General features: G+C 48.2%; 1 protein-coding gene across 1 annotated transcript; it reads left to right on the forward strand.

Moving 5' to 3' along the window:
• Window positions 1–19,783: 19,783 nt before the first annotated feature.
• Window positions 19,784–20,490, forward strand: LOC308488348 (large ribosomal subunit protein eL27-like; the record flags this gene model as incomplete). Its single annotated transcript, XM_081028015.1, has 2 exons — window positions 19,784–20,187; window positions 20,487–20,490. 2 exons carry the CDS (start codon window positions 19,784–19,786, stop codon window positions 20,488–20,490), a joined length of 408 nt encoding a protein of 135 aa, XP_080884141.1.
• Window positions 20,491–22,164: the final 1,674 nt, after the last annotated feature.

Genomic DNA, 22,164 nt, shown 5'->3' on the forward strand with positions numbered 1-22,164 from the left:
GAGTGCGACAGGGATACCATGAGGCCCCATATGTGGCGGGGGAGACTTGGCATGATTGTGTGACAAGGTAAAAGTAATAATAGGAGAAATGGCGCATATTCAGGAAAAGGAGACAAAAGGTGGTACACACGTGGTGGCCCCACTGGAATTCCTTGAGTCACTTTTCTATTCCCAGCCTCCAGAAGGGAAGGGCGTAAGGCTTCCTCTGGACAAACTGAGGAACAACACACGCCTGTTTTTCTTGGCATGCGCGGGACCGCAGAATTCCTATACTGGCATATACCCTGGGCACTAGAGCCATGCAAGCTTGCCATGGCTGGCCCAGGATGCTGGCGGCGAGCAAGCATCAGCCAGCCCCCACCATGCCTAAGTGTCCAGAGCACCCAGTGCGCTCCAGAGGGTGTGAAGAATCGCAGCTCCGAGGGAGAGAAGAGGGGTGGAGAGGGATCCCAGGGGCAAACGGGAAGGACAGAGCAACTTTCTGGGTGACTCCCTTTTTCTCTCCCCGTCCCAGAACCCCACCCCCACCCCCGTTTCTCCTTTTTTTCTGACGTGTACACTTTCTGCGTCCATGTACTTAAGTCCCCGAGAGTGTCTATAATGTTCAGTCCCCGGAGACTCGTTTTGCTTGATCTGGTGCTAACTGCAGCCCCGGGCCCACGCCCCGCCCCGACCTCGCCCCGGACCCGCCCCTCGCTGGCGCCTTGGCTTAGGGCAACCCCGCCTCAGGAGTGCATCCGCGATCCTATAGCGCCACCTGGAGGGAAAGGCGGGAAACGCGCTCCCTCAGGGTCCCTGTACTTTGACTAACTCCGCCTCCAGGGCGGGACCGATCCCGGCTCCTGCGAGACTATCCAGGGGCTCCAAAGCCCGCTGCAGGGCGTTGCCCGGGCAACCTGCACGCTTGGCCCGCATTGCGAATTCCGCGCCAGCTTGGGCACAGGAATTTCCGCCAACCGCTACAGTAAGAAAGAGGCGAGTCCTGAGTGTTAATTGAGGCTGTTCCTGCGGGTTTCCTGCGTCCTCCATTATAAAACTCTCTAAGATTGGATATTTACAATGGGCATGATGGATATTTACAATGGGCATGACTACTTCTGTAATTAGAGAAAACGATAAAGATAGTCATGTAAACAAATACATTATGTACGCTGTACATAACCTATAACAGTAAATAATTCCAAAAAGCAACTCTAAAAGGGAAAAAAAGAGTATGCAATTAAACGCTGTAGAGTTCAGGGGCCAGTGTGGCGACGAGAAATGAGAAATTCTCCAGATACACTTTGGCAAATATGCGGCCTCATCCGGTGCCCGTCTCCATTCACGCCTCTACAGGACCCTAAGGACTGGAGGGGCAAAGTCGTTTCCTAGCAACTAAGTCATGCCTGCCCTGGCACTGCAATTCCAACTGTACAGGAACTGGAATGGGAAGGCCTGGTACTTCCACAAACTTGCTCACCTAATCGTGTGAACTGTGCGATGCTATCCCCATTTCACCGAGGGGCACACCGAGGCTCTGAAAGGTTAAAGTGTTTGAGCTTGGGAGGGGAATTGCTGGAGAGAAGAGATGTGGTTTTCCCCTGCGCTAGGGCCGTCCGAACCCCTGCTCACACAGGGACTGTACTGGGTTAGGAATGAGCCGAGGGAGCATGGCGATGCAAAGAGGCGACCTGAAAGGTGTCCTGGCCCACTGTGGCTAAAGGACTATGGGGGGGAGGTTGCAGTGAAGCAGCCGGCTCACTCCCGCAGCGGGGAGAGGGCAGCGCAGAGAGGGCTGCGCAGAACCGTAGGACCCGGGGGAGCTCCTTCCTCCGGAGCCCAAGTTTGCAGGTCCGGCTGTCTGGGGACAGAGAGGGAGACCCCGCTGCGTCCCCTGTCCCCCCTCGGACCCGCAGTCCCGTGGAGCCACTAGGACTGCGGGCCTGGCTGTCTGCCTAGAGCTCTGCCCGCTGGCACCGACTCTCCCCAGACGGCCTCATTAATGCTGCCACAGGAGAGAGCCAGTGGCCGCGGAGGAGAGCGAGGAGCACCGGGCGGGCGGGGTTCTGTCTGCCCAGGACCGGGTTTCGGGAAGGGCAGCGGGCGGTTCCAGGCGGGAGTGGCCGCCAGAGCCTGCCTTCCCGGCTGCTCTCACCACCAGGGCCCCTCCCGGTCTTTCTGCATTCCCCTCCCCCTTGCCCTCGTGGACGACCCAGAGGGTCTTGAGTATATGTGGGGAAGGGGGCTTACGGGCGCTCCCTTTCCTCTTACTGAATTGGCACCAGGGAACGTCCAAAACAGAGACCCCAGGGCCCTGCGTCCAGCCAGAGGGCACACACAGAAGCCCTGGCCCCGGTGCTCTGCTACAGCGAGGACGGTAGTAACACCTAGACTAGGCTTGGGCACTGAGGTGGTACTGCTGGGTCCTCGGACCCCCTTTATACCATCCTGAGCCGATGGGTCCTTCTCGGGTTCCGCGCGCCCCCAATTTTCTGGTCATTGGCTGGCAGGAAGGCAGAGCTGATCGGATTGGCTAGCATCCAGACAATGATGGATGGCCCCTCGATGACTGGATGGGGCCCTTTGGGTGTGTTTTCTGGGAGGCACAGTTTGGCAAAGGCGGGGCCAGGCAGGCCTGAGAGTGGAGTGTGGAGTGAGCTTGAGCCCTCCCCTAAGAGGCTCAAACTTTCTGTGTCCTCAATCTCCCTTTGCAACTATAGAGAGAAAAATTCTTACCTCTGAATTCCCAGTAGATACCCTTTAGTTCCGGAACATGATAATAGGCAAAGCAGTATGGGCACCACCCGGCAGACCTTCCTTTCCCTCCAAATTGGGCCTCATTCATTTAATAATATTCGTGCATTCCATTCATTCTATCATTCATTCATTCATTCAGATATTTGAGTTTTGCCATGAGCCAGGAACTAGGGAAAAAAGGGCGGGAAACTGATTAGCAAGTAATTGGGCCTGGCCATGACCTTGTGGTGGAAGTGGAGAGTTGGAAGGAGAGAAGGGATTTGAGAGACATTTCAAGGTAGAAATACCTTTGAAAATCAAATGGTGTTCTATATCTTGATCTGAGTGGTAGTAAAAATTGACAGCGCTTACACCTAAGATGTGTGTTATTTCATGTAGGTAAATTATACGCCATTAAAAAATTAAAAATAATCAGTAGCTGCCAAATTTTACTCCATTGTCAACATTTGTATATTTCTCATCTGTTTCCTACTCTCTTCCATCTAAAGCTGAAAAATATCATCCAAAGAAATGAAAGTGATTAAGAAACAACCTGTGAACTTGACACTGTACAGGTAGACGAGTGCCATCACTCAGAGTGGACTCTTTGCTAAGAAAAGCAGTATTGACAAAAAGAGTAGTAGTAGTAGTAGTAGTAGTAGTAGTAGTAGTAGTAGTAAAATAAAGTTTCTTTTGGAATGAAGTCTCTTAACAGACATTTACTAACTGGCTCTTCAGAGCCAGGCACCTTGCTAGGGGTTGGTGGGAGCTTCTAAGATGAATTGGAAGATAGCTCCTGACCCAAGAAGAGAACAAAGTCCTGTATGCAGAAATTATAATCATTGACCGAAGAAATGGTATGTTACATAGTATTTCACAGAGAGAAGTCAGGAATAGAGACACTACAAAGGGAGCTTTTCCCTAGACAGGTAGCAACTGGGTCAAGTGAGTGTTGAACACCACGCGGAGGAATTGCTATTACTGAGTTTACTGCTCTGTACACCTTTGAAATACTATTGTCCTCAAAACAACCTAACAAAGTAGATGCTGTTGGCCCTGTTTTTACAATCAAGGACAAGAGAGTTTGGATAATATGTCTCAGAGCACAGAGGTGAGATTTAAACCCATGCTGGTCTCACTCCATTGCCCATAGCTCTCCACTCCAACCACAGAGCTAAAGAGCTTGGCTTGTTTTCTGAAGGTAATAGGGAGCCAATGAAGATTTTCAAGCAGTTAAGTGATATCAACTCTGAGTTTTGAGCGAGGAATTCTGCCAGCAATGTGGAAGGTGGATTGAAGAGGGGGGATAAGAATTTCGGGTCAGTGTATGACCCACACAGGCAATCGTTTTCATCACAGCCACTTCTCATTCTTTATATAAAACAGTGCTATCCAGATTATTGCTGACCTTGTCACCAGCTTGCAAATATCAAGTCCACCTAGAGTTTGAATTAATTTAGATAATTGCAGGCAATCATTCCAAAAGAGGAGTTCCAAAGGGACCACTTTGTTAGGGACAATGATTTGGACATTTAGGTTCTGAAAAGTATGTTAAAAATAATAAATCCACTTTATAGTTGAAATATTTGATGCCTTCTTATCACCCTCACCCATCCTCATTCTGAAACTAGACACACACACACACACACACACACACACACACACGAGACCAAATGAAAGAAAAAGAAGTAGTGAGAGAGATCTGATTCCATTTGACCAGATCCACACTTTCTCTTTATCCAGACACCTGGTTTTTAAGGCATTGAACGTCCGTATCTTATTCTCATGGCTGCCAATGAGTCTTCATCCAGGAAAACTTGAGGATAGAAAAAAACTCTGAAAATCATGGAGGCTATGCCCTTTCCTGCAGACAACAGCTTCCTGGTGACTGACAGGGATTTCTGGTTTGGGTATGCTAGGGATATAGAGAGTAGATATGTGGAGACAGGATTTCACTGATGGAGTAGTTGGAAGAGACTGGCCTCATCTGTGTCTGGATCTCACTGGGTTAGGGATCATCCCTACTACTCCAGAGGGTTTAGCCCTGTATTTGGAAAACTGGAGGGCTTCTGGAATATTGTCTCTTAAGAGATGGCTGGGAAAATCTAGAATTCAGAACTTGGTTATAGGGAAGCTGATAAGATTTTTTTTAAAATTAAATTTATTTGGGGTGACAATTGTTAGTAAATTTACATAGATTTCAGGTGTACAATTCTGTATTACATCGTCTATAAATCCCATTGTGTGTTCACCACCCAGAGTCAGTTCTCCTTCCATCACTATATATTTGGGAAGCTGATAAGATTTTTATAAAAAACACAAAACTTCTGAGACCAAATAAAATATCTCAGCATTCTCTTCAGGGCAGTAGGAAGAATCAGCTCTAACAGTTCTGTCCAGAAGATGGCGCTGAAAGACAAGCCCCACTTCCCTCCTTCTCTGTCTGGCTATTAAGAGCATGGGGCAGTGGATAGGCCTGCAGTAACCTGATATAGGTGGCATCTCTACTATCTAACTGGGTGGCAGTTATCCCACAGTGCTGAGCATTGGAGTCCATTCCTAGAGATCCTCTAGACAACAGAGCAGAACCTTGGTGGGTGGGGGAGAGGTCCCGCGTGGGAAGGAGGGGGTGAGAGACTCTAGGAAACAGGGGCACTTGCACTGAGAAAACGAACCCTCTGATGAAGATACTGTCAAGAAAGCCAGATATCCCTTCCAACACACACGATCTGTCCCCACTCCCCAGAGTAGCTGGAGTTTGGGGAAGGCGGTCGAGGGGCTTGGGCTGAACAAGGTTTATACTCTAAGGTAGGAAAAGGAAGTTAGTTGGGTTCTGGGAGAACAAGCTACAGACTTTCAGATGAGAAAAGTGAAGCTCAAAGGATGACTTACCCTGTGTCACACTGCTAAACGTGACAGAGCTGGGACAGGAAGAAGTGTTTCCTGAAACCCTGCTCACCTTCTTGTGCCCCGTTGCCCCACGCTTCTTGCAGAACATCAGAATCCAATGTTTATATATTCAGTTCCTATGACAAGGAGTGCCATCCTGGGCAATTTTAAAAAGCAGTTTGGCTCTTGACTCAGAACCCCAAATTACATTTTTCTTTGTATGTTTTTAATCAGATTTATTGCGGTATAATTCACATACATTAAAATTCATCCACTTTATAAGTCTACATTTCATGAGTATTAACAACTGTACATATGGGTATTGGGTATAGTTTCTAGGCATACCAACTCCAATAATATTTCTAAAATAATTAATAAATGAATGCCATCAGCTGCATTTATTTTCAAACAAAGGGAGGAGGACCTATATATACAAAATACAGTATAGTATTTTGCACAGGTTTCTTTTAATAGGATTTGTGTAAATAACTCACATTTGTCAAGTTCTGTGAAATAATTCTCTTTCCTCCCCATATGTAATTGTATTTGCACTCCCTACTGCTGTGAGGTAGGCAGGTACTGTCATCCCTACTTGACAGGTGGGGAAACTGAAGCAGTGAGTGGAAGCAATGGGGCGTCACCCTGAAGAAAAGTCTCTCTTCTGTTAGGACACCATCCTGGCCCCATTTGGCCTGCCTTTTCTATTTGTTCCCTGTAAGCCAGAATGTTTGCTGGAGCCAGCAAGATGGCACATCATGACTGACAAAACGGCTGGGATTAGGCTAAGGGGTGGATGGCAGGTATGTGAGTGGAGGAAGAAGATGTAGAATCAGACACACTTCCTCAGATTCCAGTAGAAACTTTGGGGGCAATATTGAAATGAATCAGAGAAGGTAACAATCCTGGAAAACATTGCAGAACACTGGGTAACCCCTCCTGCTCTCCTGCTTTTGTACAAGAATGAAACAAGTGTTTATAAAGGCCAAGGCCAGAAAAGCATGCCAGGATGCTCGTCCAGGCACAGAATTAATTTCCAGGACTTCTGATTAATACTACTTCATCCTGAACAACCGAAGGGGAAAAAAAAAAGTGTGGGTCTCTGGTTCTGTACCCTTTTTGTTCTGGGGGTGCATTTGGAGTCTTCTTTAAGCTCTATCTGGATAAATTGAGAGGAGCTAATGTGCAGCAGGTGGGAAAGAGATAAAGAGGGGCTGGAAAGGCATGGAGGGAATAGCAGGGGAGAGGCAGGGAGGTGGGTTTGACAAACAGCCCAGGCCTTGGGAAGGCTTTGGACTTCCAGAGGATGCTCAACTTAAAGCTCAGACCCTGAGCAGAAGCAAGGAGTGGGGAAGTGGGGTGTCCCAAGGCAGATCTGTTCAAGGGACCTATTTGTAGACGCAGAGTCCCAGAGGCAGCAGTGTACAAGCTGCTTAGGGATTGTGGTCAAAAAAGAAGTAGGGAGATTCCCTGATGACAATCTTTCTTCTCTTCTTTCTGACTCACTGCTTCCTTCCACTTTCCTTAAACCAGCTGAATCCCTTAGGTAGCTAGGATCAACATAAGCTAGAGGCTGATCCGTGTACAAGGGAAATAGGGGAGCCTGGAAACAGCAGAACCTGGGAGAGGTATCTGTGTACAGGGCAAATGAGGGGAGCCTGGAAACAGCTGAATCTGGGGAGATGGAACTGCCTAGTGAGAGAACAAGGGGGTTCTGGAAACTGCCGAACCCAGGGAAGCCAATTTGTGTACCAGGGCAACATAGGGGAGCCTGGAAACAGCAGGAACTGGGGAGACAGTTCGTGTACAGCGGGGGCAGAGAAAGCAAGAAGCCTGAAAACAGATGAAGCTAGGGAGGTAGATTCGTGTGCAGGGGGAGAAAGGGGAGACTGGAAACTGCACAATCCGGGGAGATGTGGCAGTGTACAGCAGAAGCTAGGGCAGCCTGAAAACAGGGGCTCTCAGGGGATGGATCTGTGTGGGATTGCAGTGGGGGCACGGGAGGGTGAGGGTGGGGGGACTGGGGAATCTGATGAGGCAGGTGGGGGCAGGGAGAGAGGCAAGCACAGGAGTGGAGTCAAAGGGGATGGTTGTGTGGAACGGGTGCGCAATCGAACCCCCTTCCTAGTAGGTTTGAGTTAGACTCTTTCAAAGCCCCTTCTTCCAAACAAGGCAGGGTAAGGGAACAGATCTCAAATGGGGACCAAAGATTTCCCATGGCAAGACGAGAAGGTTCTTTGTTGGCAGTTGCTGCCCTGGTCCTAAAATGAGCAAAGCCTGGAATTCCCTAGGGGAGCTGAGGAATTGGAGGGGGAATGAGGAGGTTGAAAGAGCTGCGTTCTGTGCCCCTTCTGACCTCTCCCCCCAGCAGTTCACTTCTGAGTGACAGACAGACAAAGACAGAGCTGCAGACAATCGACTGAAGGAGGCCCCACAAAAGCTCTCTCCCCACCCACCACCCCCAGAGAGGCCCTGGGCTGGCCAGGGCCAAGGGGAACTGTCACTCCAGTGGAGATGCCTTCAGGTGACAGGCCTTCAGGAGACAGGATGACGATGGGCTTAGAAAGGCCTAAGATTTTTGGGATTCTGCCTGTGCCTCTTGGAAACCAGAATTTCTCAGCCAGTTTGTGGCCTCTGAGAGAGAAGAGAAGGGCACCAGTGCCACCATAGCAGAAAGAAAAGCCTGGTTCCACTATGTACTAACTGTGGGATCTTGGGCCAGTTCTGGTCCCTCTCTGGGTCTGTTTTCTCATCCATAATAACAAGGATTGGTTTCTATCTCAAAAGGCCCTTGCAGCTCAAACATGAGGATTCTTAGTAGATGCGGGAGAGAGCTCTGAGTAACATTTCTTCTCATTCCCTGATACTGCTCAGGGCTTTGCAGGCAAACAGTGGGCGGAGGCTGGCGTTGTGGATGCTGTGGGAGCGTTTATGCAAGCTTTCCTGGCACTGAGGAGAACTTTTCCACTTCTCATAACTCCAAGGGGGGGTCCCTCCCTGTAAACTAAATTACTTTTTGCTCCAACCACCTTGGACTTCCTGGCTTGTGATTTAGCCTGGAATATGGAATCTGTATGAGGCTCATCTCCCAGCCACTCATGTTTTGAGCTGCTTCCCTGTTGCCCACCCCCACAGCCCGCCACGCAGCCCTTTGTCCTCTTTTGCCTGTGGCCTCTATTATTACCTTGTTTCTCCTGGAGCCAAGGATGGTTGGAAAGGCAGCCCCTTGTCCTCTTTTGCCTGTGGCCTCTATTATTACCTTGTTTCTCCTGGAGCCAAGGATGGTTGGAAAGGCGGCTATGTTTGGGATCTTGCAAGGGAGCCTCAAAGTCTCAGGGAAAGGACCCTCCCCCCACCCCAACAGAAAGGTCTGAGGCCTCTCTACCCCAAGGCTCTGAGGCCTCACTACCACCCCTTGCCCAATACTAAGCCTGGAGAAGGGACACAGTGCATCGTTTGCTAGGCCGCCTGCTGGAGTGCATCTGAGACCACATAGCAACAAACCACCCTCAGCCTGGGAGCAGCACGGAAAGCACACTGAGTATGTGATGGGAAGGTTCAAAGTAATCGTGGGCCTAACTCAGGCCAGACGTGCATCATTTGAGTACCAGAGCTGTGCCTCTCCACTCCTATTCTTAGTCTGAGAACCACTGGGTTTAGCATCAGGGCCATAGCTTGGACTGATGCTCTGATGGCTCCAGAAACTCTCCTCACCTCCATCTGTGCAGAAGGAATCATTCCTGGCACTTTCAGAATCAGAATGAGAGTCCTGCCCAGGTGGAGGGGGAACTAGGGTTACCTGCCTTCCCTGTCAGGGACCTGCCTCAACATAACCAGGAAAGAGGAGGAGGAGGAGTCTTTAGAAGACAGTACTGGGAGCAGAACCCCCGGGTCAACTGCCACCAAAGATGGCCTCGGGTGCACAGAACCTCTTCTCAACTTCCTAAACACGGGAGTTCAGGGCATCTTTCCCCCTCCTCTTGCCTGGGCACCATCAGGGATACACCGACAGTTCTTAATGAGTCCCAAGGATGTGGAAGCCTGAGGGGTAGTGGGCTGGGCAGAGGAGGGTGGGCTCCGCGGGCCGCGGGGAGGAAGGGGGGAGGAATCTGATTAGAATCCGGGCCGTATGGCGAACGCTGCGGAGATGGAGGTAATCACTGAGCGGGCGAGACAGCGTGCTCCGCGACAGCAGGCGGCCCGGCCGTCGCCATGGCGACCGCGGCCTCCGGGGCGCGCGGCTCCGCGCTGCTCCGCGTCCACGGCGGAACATCTGCTTTGCACCAGGCTGCTGGGAGCCGGGGGGTGCGGGCGCGGCTGCACCCCCCACTCCGCAAAAAAGAAACAAATTAGGCCAACTGTCCAATGAGGGGCCGCAAATGTATTTATTAATGCGAGAGAAAGGTTGTTCCGGAGCGCAGTTTGATTAATGTTTGAGTCTTCAGCTTGTCAGTCTGGTTTTGTCTCCCGCAAAAGGGGGAAGGGAGAGGTGGGGTGGGGGACTGGAAGGGGAGTGGGGAGGAGAGAGACAACAAAGCGGGAGTGGGATGTTAATAGCCAAATAGGCTCTTTTTCATGTTTCCCTCAGCCTGCCACCCTTGATGGATGGCTCAGACAGAGACCGGAGCGCATCAGGGAGACGCGAGCCCCTCCGGAGGCCTGGGGGAGTGGGGGAGAGGGGGGCCGTTGGAGCCTGGCCGGGGTCTGTAGGGAGGGAACTCCCGAGGGCTCCAAGGAAAGGAATGGCCCCAGGAAACGAGCAACTCTTGGGGAAACCGAAGGAAAATTGCACAAACTGTTTACCTGTCTCCCCTGTTTGCAACCTCTGAGCCCCAGAGACAGCACCGGAGGGCGGAGAGTAGGGGGCTGTATATCCCCTCTGGGTTACAAGGAGAGCCGCCAAGCTTTCACCGGTAGGGTTAGGGATGGGAGAGAGGAGGCGGGCAAAAGTCTAGCTTCGAATTCTCCCTCTTTTCTCCGCTGTTCTCTTTATTCTGCTCTCACCCTCACTACCATATTTCCCATCTTCGCTTTTGGCTCCCTCTGTCTTCCCTCCTTTCTCTTTGTCTCTTCTTCCATTGTTTCTTTCCTGCATCTTCCCTTCCTGTCTCGGTGACATCAGCGGATAGGGTCTGCCTTGTTGTGGACGAAGACTGAACACACACAATGCTTCCTTCTGCCTTCTCTGCCTCTTCTTTTCTGGAATCAGGGGGGATCTCAGAGCCTCACTGGGAGCCCAAGCTTGACCTGAATTACAGGAATACACAACCCTACTCCTCTTCTGACCTCTCAACCAAATCCTCCTCAGGCTTTGGAATGTGGGGTGGAAGTTGCAGATTTCTGGAGGACCTGGGATTCAGAAACCCAGGACTCTGTAAATGTAGACTGCTGTGAAGTTAGAGCCTTCCTGTTTTCTACCCCTCGCCAAAACACAAAATAAAGAAAAGAAAGTAGCCCTTTAAAGCCCAGGCTAAAATCTAATGTGACTTTGCAGCTCATTTTATCTTCTCGGACAACAAAGGATTGAATGTATGTTTCCAAATAGATTTGCAAGAGTGAAGTTATTAAACATTAAAAGAGTTGCTGAAGCTGATTAGAGTCTCACTTTCTTTGAAAGATTTTTATTCGTTATCATCAGCAATCACAATTACTATTTGAAGTCTCGCGGGCGTTGGGGGAGGATTACATTCTTTGTGGCGATAGCACAGTGGTTAAGATCAGAGGCTCTACAATCAGACTATCTGGGTTGAATACTGGTTTTTCTGCTTACTAGCTGGATGACAATGGGCAATTTACTTAGGTTGTCTGAGCCTCAGTTTTCTCATCAGTAAAATGGGGGTTATAATTGTCCCTAGATCACTGGGCTGTGAAAGTGATACATGGCATAATCCACATAAAGTGTATCGCACTGTGTCTGATGGTTATTATGTGCTCAATACATGTTGGCTGTTAGTATTATTTGGTTATAGACCATTTTCAAACAAATTCCATGATCACCAGCACTGAATATGCATTGTTTTCCAACTATATAAATGGCATTACATTAAATATAAGATGGGAAGAGATAAAAACATGTCTGCTCTTGAAGAGTTTACCGTCTTTCTTATGAAAAAGATTTGATGCACTAAAATCACAAATCATCTAAAGAGTCATGTGCCAAGTGCCACATAAGTGGTATATACGCCAAACACAAACCCTCAGCTCAGAGGGACGGGTTTCAGGATTTGGAGCTATGGGTCCCCCCAAAAGGAGCCATGAAGACAAGGTCTCTAAGGAAGTGAGGGATGGAGTAGAGCAGAATAGAAAGGGGAATGGATGGCAAGAATAAAGACCAAGAAGATGGCTTGCTCATGGATGAAGGAGTTTGGTTGGATCTAAAATGGAAACTTGAAGAGAAGTTTGGAACACAGACACATAGGGAGATACACACACACTCACATGCACATACACACACACACACACCCTTTTTAAAGGAAGATTAATCTAGTAGTAGAATAAATTGATAGGAGAAAGAATGGAGGCCAGGGAACAAACAAAGTAGGACCTGGACCAGAATGAAGAGGAAAGAATAAATGTGAGAAACGTAAAAAAGTTTGGGAGAAGGAAAAGAAGAATGATTAAGCACTGAGCTCCAAGGCTTTTAGCTGGGTGCTGGGGAGGAAATCTACAGAAACATTGTTTGATCATCATGAACTTGAGTTCAGGTTGGAGCCCAAGTTGCCTTAGTTTAGCTGGTGACTGTGCAGCCTGCTGCCATGTACTTGTTGATGGGCTTTCATATTTACTGGATGTCCATTATGGACTGAATATGGTGGGAAGCCAACATTATCCATCCTCCATCAGTGAGACATGTGTTCTGAATTGTTGGGAATTGATTACCCGGTGCATTTTCGTTTGCCCACCAACTTCCCTCATGCCTGATCTTAGAGGTGAAGGGTTCATCCTATGGCAAGTATAAATAGCCCTTTTGGGGGGCTAAACCTGGGGCTCAGCTCTAGCAGCCCAATACGTTAACAAATGAGCCAAGAAGAATGTGCCTATCACACAGGCCCTGATCTCAGGGAGCTAAACTCGAAGATGGTGTGCAGTCTGACTATCAAGTAATGAGGCCAATTTATAAACAAATGCCCGGGGAGTCATTCTTCTCTTTGAGGCTCTTCCTTCCAAAGTCATCTCACCAGGCGGCTGCACTTCTTCTAAATGCTTCTATTGCTTAAAACATTTGCAAAGTCTTTATGGGAATTACCTTCAGAGGCTATGGCACATTTGTTTTGCTGGCCTCAGGGGTACCAGATCTTCGTTCTTAGAAGGTGGGACGGTTTGACTTTTCTTAGTTTGGCATTTTTCAAAAAAGTTTCCAAACTGCTTTTAGCAAAGTGTTGAAATAAAACATGGCCTCCCACTGAAGAGCATGACAACTGAATGCCATGCAGGATTTTGGACTGGCTCCTGGACTGGGGGTGGAAGGAAGTAAGGGAGGGAATGGCTATAGAGGACGTTACTGGAAAAGCTGATGGAATTTGAACATGGACTGTGATTTACATAGTAGTCTTAACAGCAATGTTAAATTTCTGGATTTTGATAATTACACTGAGGTTGTTTGTGTAAGAGAATGCCTTTGTTCTTAGGAAATACATACTAAAGTGTTTATGGGTAAAGGGACATGATGTCTCCAACTTAATCTCAAAAAATTCGAAAAATATATATGCATATGTAAACGTGGCTAGAGAAGGATAAAGCAAATGGAGGTAAATGTAAACAGTGGATGAATCTGGGTAAGAGCATATGGAAGTTCTTGGTACTATTTATGATAGTCTTCTGTAAGTTTCAAGTTTGTCAAATAAAAGTTTACCGAAGAAAAACCAGCTATAGCCTCCATTTGAAGGAGAGAAACTCATTTAAACATTGATTCTTTCAAAATAGTCCACTCAGGAGGCACAACACTCGTCAACACTTTCTTGGGAATTAGGTGAAGACATGGAAGACGAGATCATTAGGTCTGCGAATGCTACAGAGCTGGTTACCATTCGGGGTGACGTGATCTAAGACCTCAGCAGGATGGGAACATTGGCTCAAATCAAACACAGTGAAACATGATAATGCTGCATCAGTGTTAGTTGAAATGAGTAAAATGAAATTTTTTTAAATTAAAGTTTATTGGGGTGACATTTGTTAGTAAAGTTACATAGATTTCAGGTGTAGAATTCTGTATGACATCATTTATAAATCCCATTGTGTGTTCACCACCCAGAGTCAGTTCTCCTTCCATCACCATATATTTGATCCCCTTTACCCTCACCGACCACCCAGTAAAATGAAATTTAAAAGGGTTAAATCATAAGTTTTATGCTTATCACCAAAAGTGTTAACTCATTAGGTATGAGGAAGACGTGGCGTAAGGTGGTATATATCCAAAACAGCAAGTTTCGTTGACTGCAACCTCAATATGCTGATGACATAGAAACTGCTGTGGCTGCCATAAAAAATTATAGATTCTAAGCTACATTAATAAAAATACAGTTTCCAGAACAAGGGGGGTGATATTCTTTCTCTGCCCTATGCCCATTGGGCTTAATCGAGAGCATTCAATTTAGACCCAGGGCAGTATTTATAAAGAAAGGCATTGCTCCTGAAAGGGGGTACAGAGAAGGAGAAGAGAGCAATTTTGAAATAAGAGCATTTAAGGGATAGCTGAGGGAACTAGAGCTGTTTAAACTCTCAAGGGTTCCAGTGCTCGCTTCGGCAGCACATGTACTAAACTCTCAAGGGTTCCTGTTGGCTGTCTTCTATAGACGTTGGATTGGCATCTCAAGTGGGAGAAAGGTTTACGCATTCTCCATTTCACAAGACGAAAATAGGATGGGAATTACAGGGAGACTTAACACGAGAAAGAATTTTCTAAATATTAAAACAGTCTGAAAATGGAAAGGGGTTACTTAGTGAGACAATGAGTTCCCTGTCACTAGAAATATTCAAAGATGGATATTATCAGGGCTACTGTAATAAGAATTCTTGCAGCAGGAAGGACTCTGGGTTAGATAGACCTCTCTGTTCCCTTGAACTCTGAAAATCTAGGTAATCATGGGTCCTGTTTAGAAAACAAACTAACTGCATAAGTAAAACAACCCACCAGCCTCATTACTGTTGTCTTTATTATACCATGTTTACAGAAACTGCCCACAAACCCAGCCCTTGAATAAGTCTTGGGAAGCCTGAACCAGGAGCCTCCTCATTTTGAGTTCTCGGCTTCTCTGCCCCTGCCCCTTTTCCAGTCTCCCATCTGCCCCTTGGTTGCCTCTGCTGGGAACTTCACGTATCTGCCTACAGAATGGGACTTCCCTTGAGAGATCTGTAACGTTGAAAATTCTAGGTGATTTACCATCTCCCTCTCTAGGCTGACTTGAACCCAGAGTTGGGATTTGCTTTCAGAGCACAATTCCCGCATTTGAGAAATTTAGATAGGATCCCAGCACTTCTGCTTAAAAGGTGGCAGAAAGCAGGGGGAGAGGTGTGTATCAGTGGCATACGTGGGTTCTAAATCCCAGGTGAAACTAACCCCTGAGGATGGACTGAAAATCTTAAAACCAAAGGAAGGTAGAAAACAGCGATAAGAAATCAGCCCCCTTTCTCTGCTGTAGTCGCCCCCCCCCCATTTTTTTCTATTTTAACCACAGAAAGAATGATTAGTCAGCCGAGAAAGGACGGGGGAAGAAAGCAGATGAGTTTTATCTAGCTGGGGTCTGCCTGAGCCGCAGCCATGTGACTACCTGGCTGACCTGGGGTCTCCATCATGTCCCTGCCTGTCCACAAGACAGATCAGGCTGCCCTTCTCTACCGCCCTCCCCCCTCTCCCCACCAGGCCTCATTCCAGGAGAAGGTTGCTAGGATAATTATAGCCTACTTGTTTCTCTCTCTCCTTCTCTCCTACTCCTTGGAGTCCTAGAAATGTTTTACTTTCTCAGGGGACTGAGAAACTTTTTCAGTGCTGTGACAAACTAGAATCTGGAAGGTTCCCTCCAGCAGAAAGAGTGTGTTTGGGTTCTCAGAAATCATCCCTAATTTTCACCTAATGTTAACTGGGAACCCATTGTTTTGCTCTTCATTGCAGCAAGACTGAAATTTTCCCCAAATATTCAGGCCCTCTCTGGTAGCCACAAAGTTTCTCCCCTCACAAGGGCCATTTCTCTTACTCAGTGTTGGAATAAACAGACCTGGGGTGGAATCCTAGTTCTATCTGTTGCATGCTCTGTGACCTTGGGCAAGTTGCAAAATCTCTCCGAGATTTAATGATTCCATTTGTAAAATGGGATTAATTATACCTACTTCACAGAATTTTTGTGAAGATTCAACAAAATAATATATATAAAGCTCTTAGCCAGCCATGAGCAAAGTAAGTGCTCAAAATATGGCAGCTATTACTCCTCAAGCTCAATTTGCCTGTGCTAAGTGGACGAAACAAAAGGAGATGGTAAAGCTTAGGAAAACAAACCAGGAAAGAGACTCAAAGAAGAGACGTTGAAAGGGATGGATTTGGTTAAATGGAGGAGGGATGCAGAAAATGAAAATGAAGACTGGGAGAGGAAAGGAAAAAGAGGGCCCATTGGAGACTGACCTGCAGAGAAAGAAAGTTGGAATGTACACAACAAGACAGAGCAGGGGAGAAGGGACAGACAAACAGCAGATGGGAAAGGAAGATGGAATGACAAAGATGGGGAGGGGAGAACACAGCTGGTGTGAGACAGACAAGAGGTGCTGGAGAAGATAGACAGAAGGAAAAGAGAAAACTGAGGGGGGCGGTCAAAATGAGATGGGGAAGCAGGGGCAGGACAGACAGACTGGGAGCGAGTAGAGAAAGCATGAGACGGACAGACAGATGGCAGGGACAAGAGGGTGCCCTGGGTTGCCTGCATTCTGCTGTGTTTACCAGCTAATTGAGTTAAATTGTTGTCAGAGATGTAATTAAAGGGTAGAGAGAGCTCTCTGGCAGGCCCGAAACAGATGGAGGGGGCTTTAATTGGTAATTAAATTCTTCCCTGGCAGCTGAGGAAGGAGCTTGTGCTTCAGCCTCACAAGGCCACGGGTGGCCTTCCCCCCACTCCCAGCCCCTCTCAGGGGCTCTTTGGGGAGGGGGCTGGGCTCTGCACAGCAGCAGCCTGGCAGGCGGGAGGCCTGGTAACTGGAGGAGAATGCCAAAGCAACTCTTTCTCTGCCCGAGCTGGCTCAGCTCCCATGGGTCAATCCAAGCAAACCCACCCCTGCACCTGCCCCTTCCGGACCTTGCCTGTTCCCACCCACCAAACTAGCTTTGACCAGTGAATTCCTTCGTGGTCCCTATTACTTCACTTGGGATCCCAGGGAAGAATAAGGGGCTCTGCCCCCCCCCCCACACACACACGGACTGGCTTGGGAAGGGTTAGTTGATCTCGTCAGGGACCCAGGCACACACATCTGTTGGCATGGCTCCCATGAGCCTCTCAGCATTCTCCCCCTCCCCACTGCCCTCCCTCCCTTCCAGGAGCCACTGTGCAGAGATTCTATTCTGCCTGGTACATCAGTGTCTGGCGCTGACTCTGCCCCATCCTTGCCTGCCCCCCACCCCTCAGCAGCAAAGAAGACAGGATGGGATCAGCGGCCTTGATGGGCAGATTGGTTCGACTCTCTAAAATGTGAGCATTTAGACTAATCAGCTTTCAACTCCAAATCTCAGTTTGACCTGCGTTTCATTGGAGAGGGACCCTTGGGATGGCAGATTTCCCCGAAACCCACATCTTCTCGACATGTTCCACTTCAAAGAAAGAGATAAGTAAAAAGAGAGCAAAGAGGCAAGGCTTTTAAAAAGAAAGCTGAAAGGAAAGTTAGGCAGAAATAAAATGCAAGACAGACATTGTGGAATTATTGTAAAACGCATGGCTGACTGTGAGTCAGTAACACAGGGCCGCTCTGACAAAAGCAAGCTCCGAGCTGGGTGCATAAATAAGGAACCTGGGGGTCATTCTCTCATTATAGCTCAGCTGATCAGACAAAAGTTCTTTGTCTTGCTCTGGGTTCACTGGAGCCCAGAGAGTCATGGCAGAGCTTAGAGGGGTTTCTGGGAAGGGCCAGAGAAAAGACAGAATCGTTCAGGAGGCACAATGCCTGGTCTATAGATTTTCACTCCTTTCATCGCCTCACACACGCTGTTCTCCCTGCCAGGAACTATACTCCCTGCCCTCTCATCCCCCTTCCTGGACTGTCCTAAGGCCACGGCCTGCCCCTGATTTCTTCAGGACTCTGTCCTGGGATAAGAGGATAAGGGCCCTTATCCCAACATCTCCCCTATCCCAGCACCCCAACGTTGCTAGTTTAATTCTGACTCACTCCCAAGCTGTGAGCTCAAAGGCTAAGGATCATGTCCCTTTTGCTCACTGCTGTCTCCCCAGCACCTAACATAGGACCTGGCAATTAGTAGGTGCTGAAGGAATTTTTGTGGAATGAAGACATTCAGCATGCAGGAAAACTCCAAAAGTCTTCAGCAAAGTTATCATATAAATGAGAGGGCCAGAAATGCAGCACGGATTTAGGTTAGCTATAAGGAAGAACTTTTTGATATCTTTCTGTATTTGCTAAGGGAAAATCAGGAAATCTCTCTTAGAAATAGAAATAGGATAAAGTCTAACGGATGGTCAACACTGACTGTAGCCCTCTATCTCCACTGTGGGTAGCCAGGAGAGCGAATTCCCAAATACCAGAACCTCTCCCCCACTGGAGTTTTTTAAATCAGTAAGTCTAGGGACAGGGGCAAGAAATTGTATTTTTAAAGTCTTTTCAGGTAATTCTGATGATTGGCAGATTTAGAAACCACTAGATGAAATGCCAGGTTTCTTTAAACTATAAATGTTAGTTTTTCTTTTCTTTTGCTTGCTGTACGCCCCCCCCCCGCCGCCAACACACACACACACACACACACACACACACACACACACAAGAACAAATTCATCTGACTGATTCTAATAGGCCTGAAAGAAAGAAGGCTTTGGGAATATTGCCTTTTGTATCCTTCACAGAAACTAGGTAAATGTAGGAATGAAACATGCTTGTCAAACAGGCCCGTTCACTACAAGCTGAATGAGGTTATGGTCCCTGGTGACCACCCTCTACTTTCCCCACTGAAAAGACCAAATTTAAAGTGAATATGATTTTAACCCTGGTTTAGCAGCCCCATCCCACAAAATGGTACTGAAATACAAAAATTGTCAAGGTCAGGGACTGCTGGAGCTAAGGTGGAGCCCTGCATTTCATTTCTGGTCTCCACCTCTCCTGGATGTCACTGTCCCCACCACCTATTGATAAAGCCTATTGGACTTCCCCTAGACAGTTCCTGCTCTCTCTTTACCTGAATGGACCCAAGTGGCACATCACTTCCCTTCATCCAGGAGGTCAGGGGATAATTGTGAGGAGGGGAGGCCAGGAGAGGAGATGGGTGACGTGCCCGTCCCTAAAGCAATCTCAAGCAATCTCATCCTCCGGACACCCAGTGAGAAGCCTCCTGGTGCAAGACCTTCCTGAGGGCCCCCTGCTTTCAGAGGCCACCACAAAGCCTTGGGACCTCGGGGTTATGCAAACCCCGGAATTGCTTCCTGCCTCCTCAAAGCCGACTTGCCCACGCAGCCAAGTCTTGATTAGCCAAATACAGTTGTAAAACCCAAGCCTCTTTCTTCATTATTCTTCACTCTCCCTCCTGCATCACCTCTGGGGCCTGTTACTTACACCCACAGAATTTAGAGCTGGAACAAATCTCAGCCTTCTTCTGATATGACAGTTTTCAAGTCCTGGATTTGGCCAAAGCTTGGTGGGGAAAGGGCACTCCAGCTTCTACAAAAGCAGTTCTACTTATCTCTGTTTTTATATAACATGTTAGAGTCTGGTCGGTGGTGTGCTGGTGAAAGTTTAACAGCTGGCTTTCACTGGGGAGGTAGTGGAGAAATGCAGATTTGTAGCACTTGCCAATTTCTGTGGTGTAAATACTCGCACCAAAACCCATTTCACGCTATCATCCGGAAGTCACCCAGTGCAAAGTTGGGAAATCCACATAACTGGCTCTTGGGAGCTCTTGGGGACGAGTGCAAGTTAGCAAGTTCCAGCATTAGTTCTGCTCTATTTAAAAGAAGTGTGAAAGCTGTAGGCCCCAGTGGCTACTGTCGAAATGGTCAAGTTTATGAAACCTGGGAAGGTGGTGCTGGTCCTGGCCGGACGCTACTCCGGACACAAAATGGTCATCATGAAGAACATTGATGATGGCACTTCAGACCGCCCCTACAGCCACGCTCTGGTGGCTGGAATTGACCACTATCCCCGAAAAGTGACAGCTGCCATGGGCAAGAAGAAAATTGCTAAGAGGTCAAAGATCAAATCTTTCGTGAAAGTTTATAACTACAATCACCTCATGCCCACAAGGTACTCTGTGGATATCCCCTTGGACGAAACTGTTGTCAACAAAGATGTCTTCAGAGACTCTGCTCTGAAACGCAAGGCCCAACGGGAGGCCAAGGTCAAGTTTGAAGAGAGGTATAAGACCGGCAAGAACAAATGGTTCTTCCAGAAGCTGCGGTTTTATATCTTTTTTGCTTCAGTCATTAAAAGTCATAAATAAATAAATAAATAAATAAATAAAAGAAGTGTGAAGACCGTTGTCTAGCACTTCTTTTTCTTTTTTTAAATTTTTATTGGACAATAGTGTGTTTTTCCAGGACCCATCAGCTCCAAGTCAAGTTGGGGTTTTTGGGGTTTTTTTTTTGCCCCTTCTTCCCCCCCCCCCACTCCGGTTCAGCTTGTTGTTTCTCAGTCTAGTTGTGTAGGACACAGCTCCCTGGCCCATGCTGGTATTATGAGCCTTGCTCTCCCTCCAGCTGAGGCAGTTGGTCAGCTGCTCCATGGAGAGCTGTTGTTCACAATCTTAGCTGTAGAGGGCGCAGCTCACTGGCCCATGTGGGAATCGAACCAGCAACACAGGCGTTAGGAGCGCGGTGCTCTAACCACCTGAGTCAACTGGCCTCCCCAGCACCACTTCTTAAAGATGAGGCAACCGAGGCCCAGAAAGATTTAAAAGAATTGTTGAGAGTCACCAACAGCTAGCCAGAACCAGAATCCAAGCATCCTGACCCGTGATACCACTACAAATCTGCTCAGCATGTAGCAGGCAGCTGGGAGGGAAATCAGAAATCCTCTCAGGCAGCACCAAGGCAGTGGCTCCGTGAAAGTACTGGCAGCAACAATGTCAATATAAGTGGCCAAACAGTCCTGCAGCCAGCCTCTCTGCTAGGTACTGCTCACTGGGGGGAGGGTCCCCAAATTAAAAAGCCTCAAACTCAAAGAGCCCTATTTTCAACCAACCTCATTTACATCCTCAGGGAGTGACTTATTTCCCCTTCCTGGCTAGGTTGAAAGAGGAAGCGCCCTCACCCCCCTCTCCCCAAGTGGTCTATCTCCCATACCTACCGAATGCCCTGGGGCGATTGGTTGTATGTTGTTGGGGGTGGGGAGGAACTGGCAAAGAACAAGCCCTTTCAGAAGAGTCCAGGAAGGATTGTTTTAGCAGCTGTTATATATTCTTCCTGGGTAGTAAGGAAGGAGGGAATGTGGTGGATGCTAAGTAAAGAGTCTCGATCTTCTAAAATCCTGGATTCTAGCTCTACTGCTAATTGGGGTGGTATTTTCCCCTCTCTAAGGCGTCAGTTTCCCTATTTGCACAATAAAATGTTAGAATTGATGCTTTCCAGCATCTCTTTCATTTAAAATTCCATGAATCACTAAGGAACAATGTGTAGACCATCCAATCACGTTTCTTTCCCCCACCTCCTGCGTCCTACTCTTTTCCTCCAAAGGTGCTCCTTGCGCTATAGGCAACACCACACAAAGGCCCCCTCCTTGAATGTCTCTGCACTCAGAGAGGAGACACAAAGTCTCCAGGACTGCCTTGGGGCTGCCCCAGTCGGGCAGCTGGTCTCCTGTTTCCTAGTGATTCTTTGTGTCTGTGTTTCTTCCCGAGGAGCTGGGGTCAGTGCCAAGAAGAATGAGAGGTGTTGGATTGGGGTCATCTTTTCCCCCCAGCTTCTGCCCATATCTCCCTTCCTCCAATCTGGTTTGCCAAGGGAGGGTGCGGGGTGGTGGCAACAGAATCCTGCACCTTCTCACTCCACTGTCTTCCCCTCCACAGAAGGAAATGGGTCACACTCAACGAGGGTCGTTATCACTAACCTGGCCCTGCTGCTGCCTGATAGAGCCCAGCCCTCCCCCGCCAGATCTCATTAAGGGGTCGCCGCTTATGCTTCCCAGCCGCCCCCCATCCATCTTTGGCCACGGATGACAGACTGGGCCTGGGGGCTGATGTCCGGCAGGTGACAGGGTTAATGGCAGAAGAGGGCAGAGGGCAGAGGCCAACCAACTCACAGTGGCGGGAGGGCAGCCTGGGGAGGCCCTAGGTCCATTCCAGCTGGGCAGCCCCTCAAATTACAGCACCTGGGGGAGGGACGACTCCTGGACCCATCCATCCCCAGGGAAGCAAGGTGGGCAGTATTGACCATCTTG

The sequence above is a fragment of the Rhinolophus hipposideros genome, assembly GCF_964194185.1.
Source record: "Rhinolophus hipposideros genome assembly, chromosome: 20".
Taxonomy (NCBI): Eukaryota; Metazoa; Chordata; class Mammalia; order Chiroptera; family Rhinolophidae; genus Rhinolophus; species Rhinolophus hipposideros.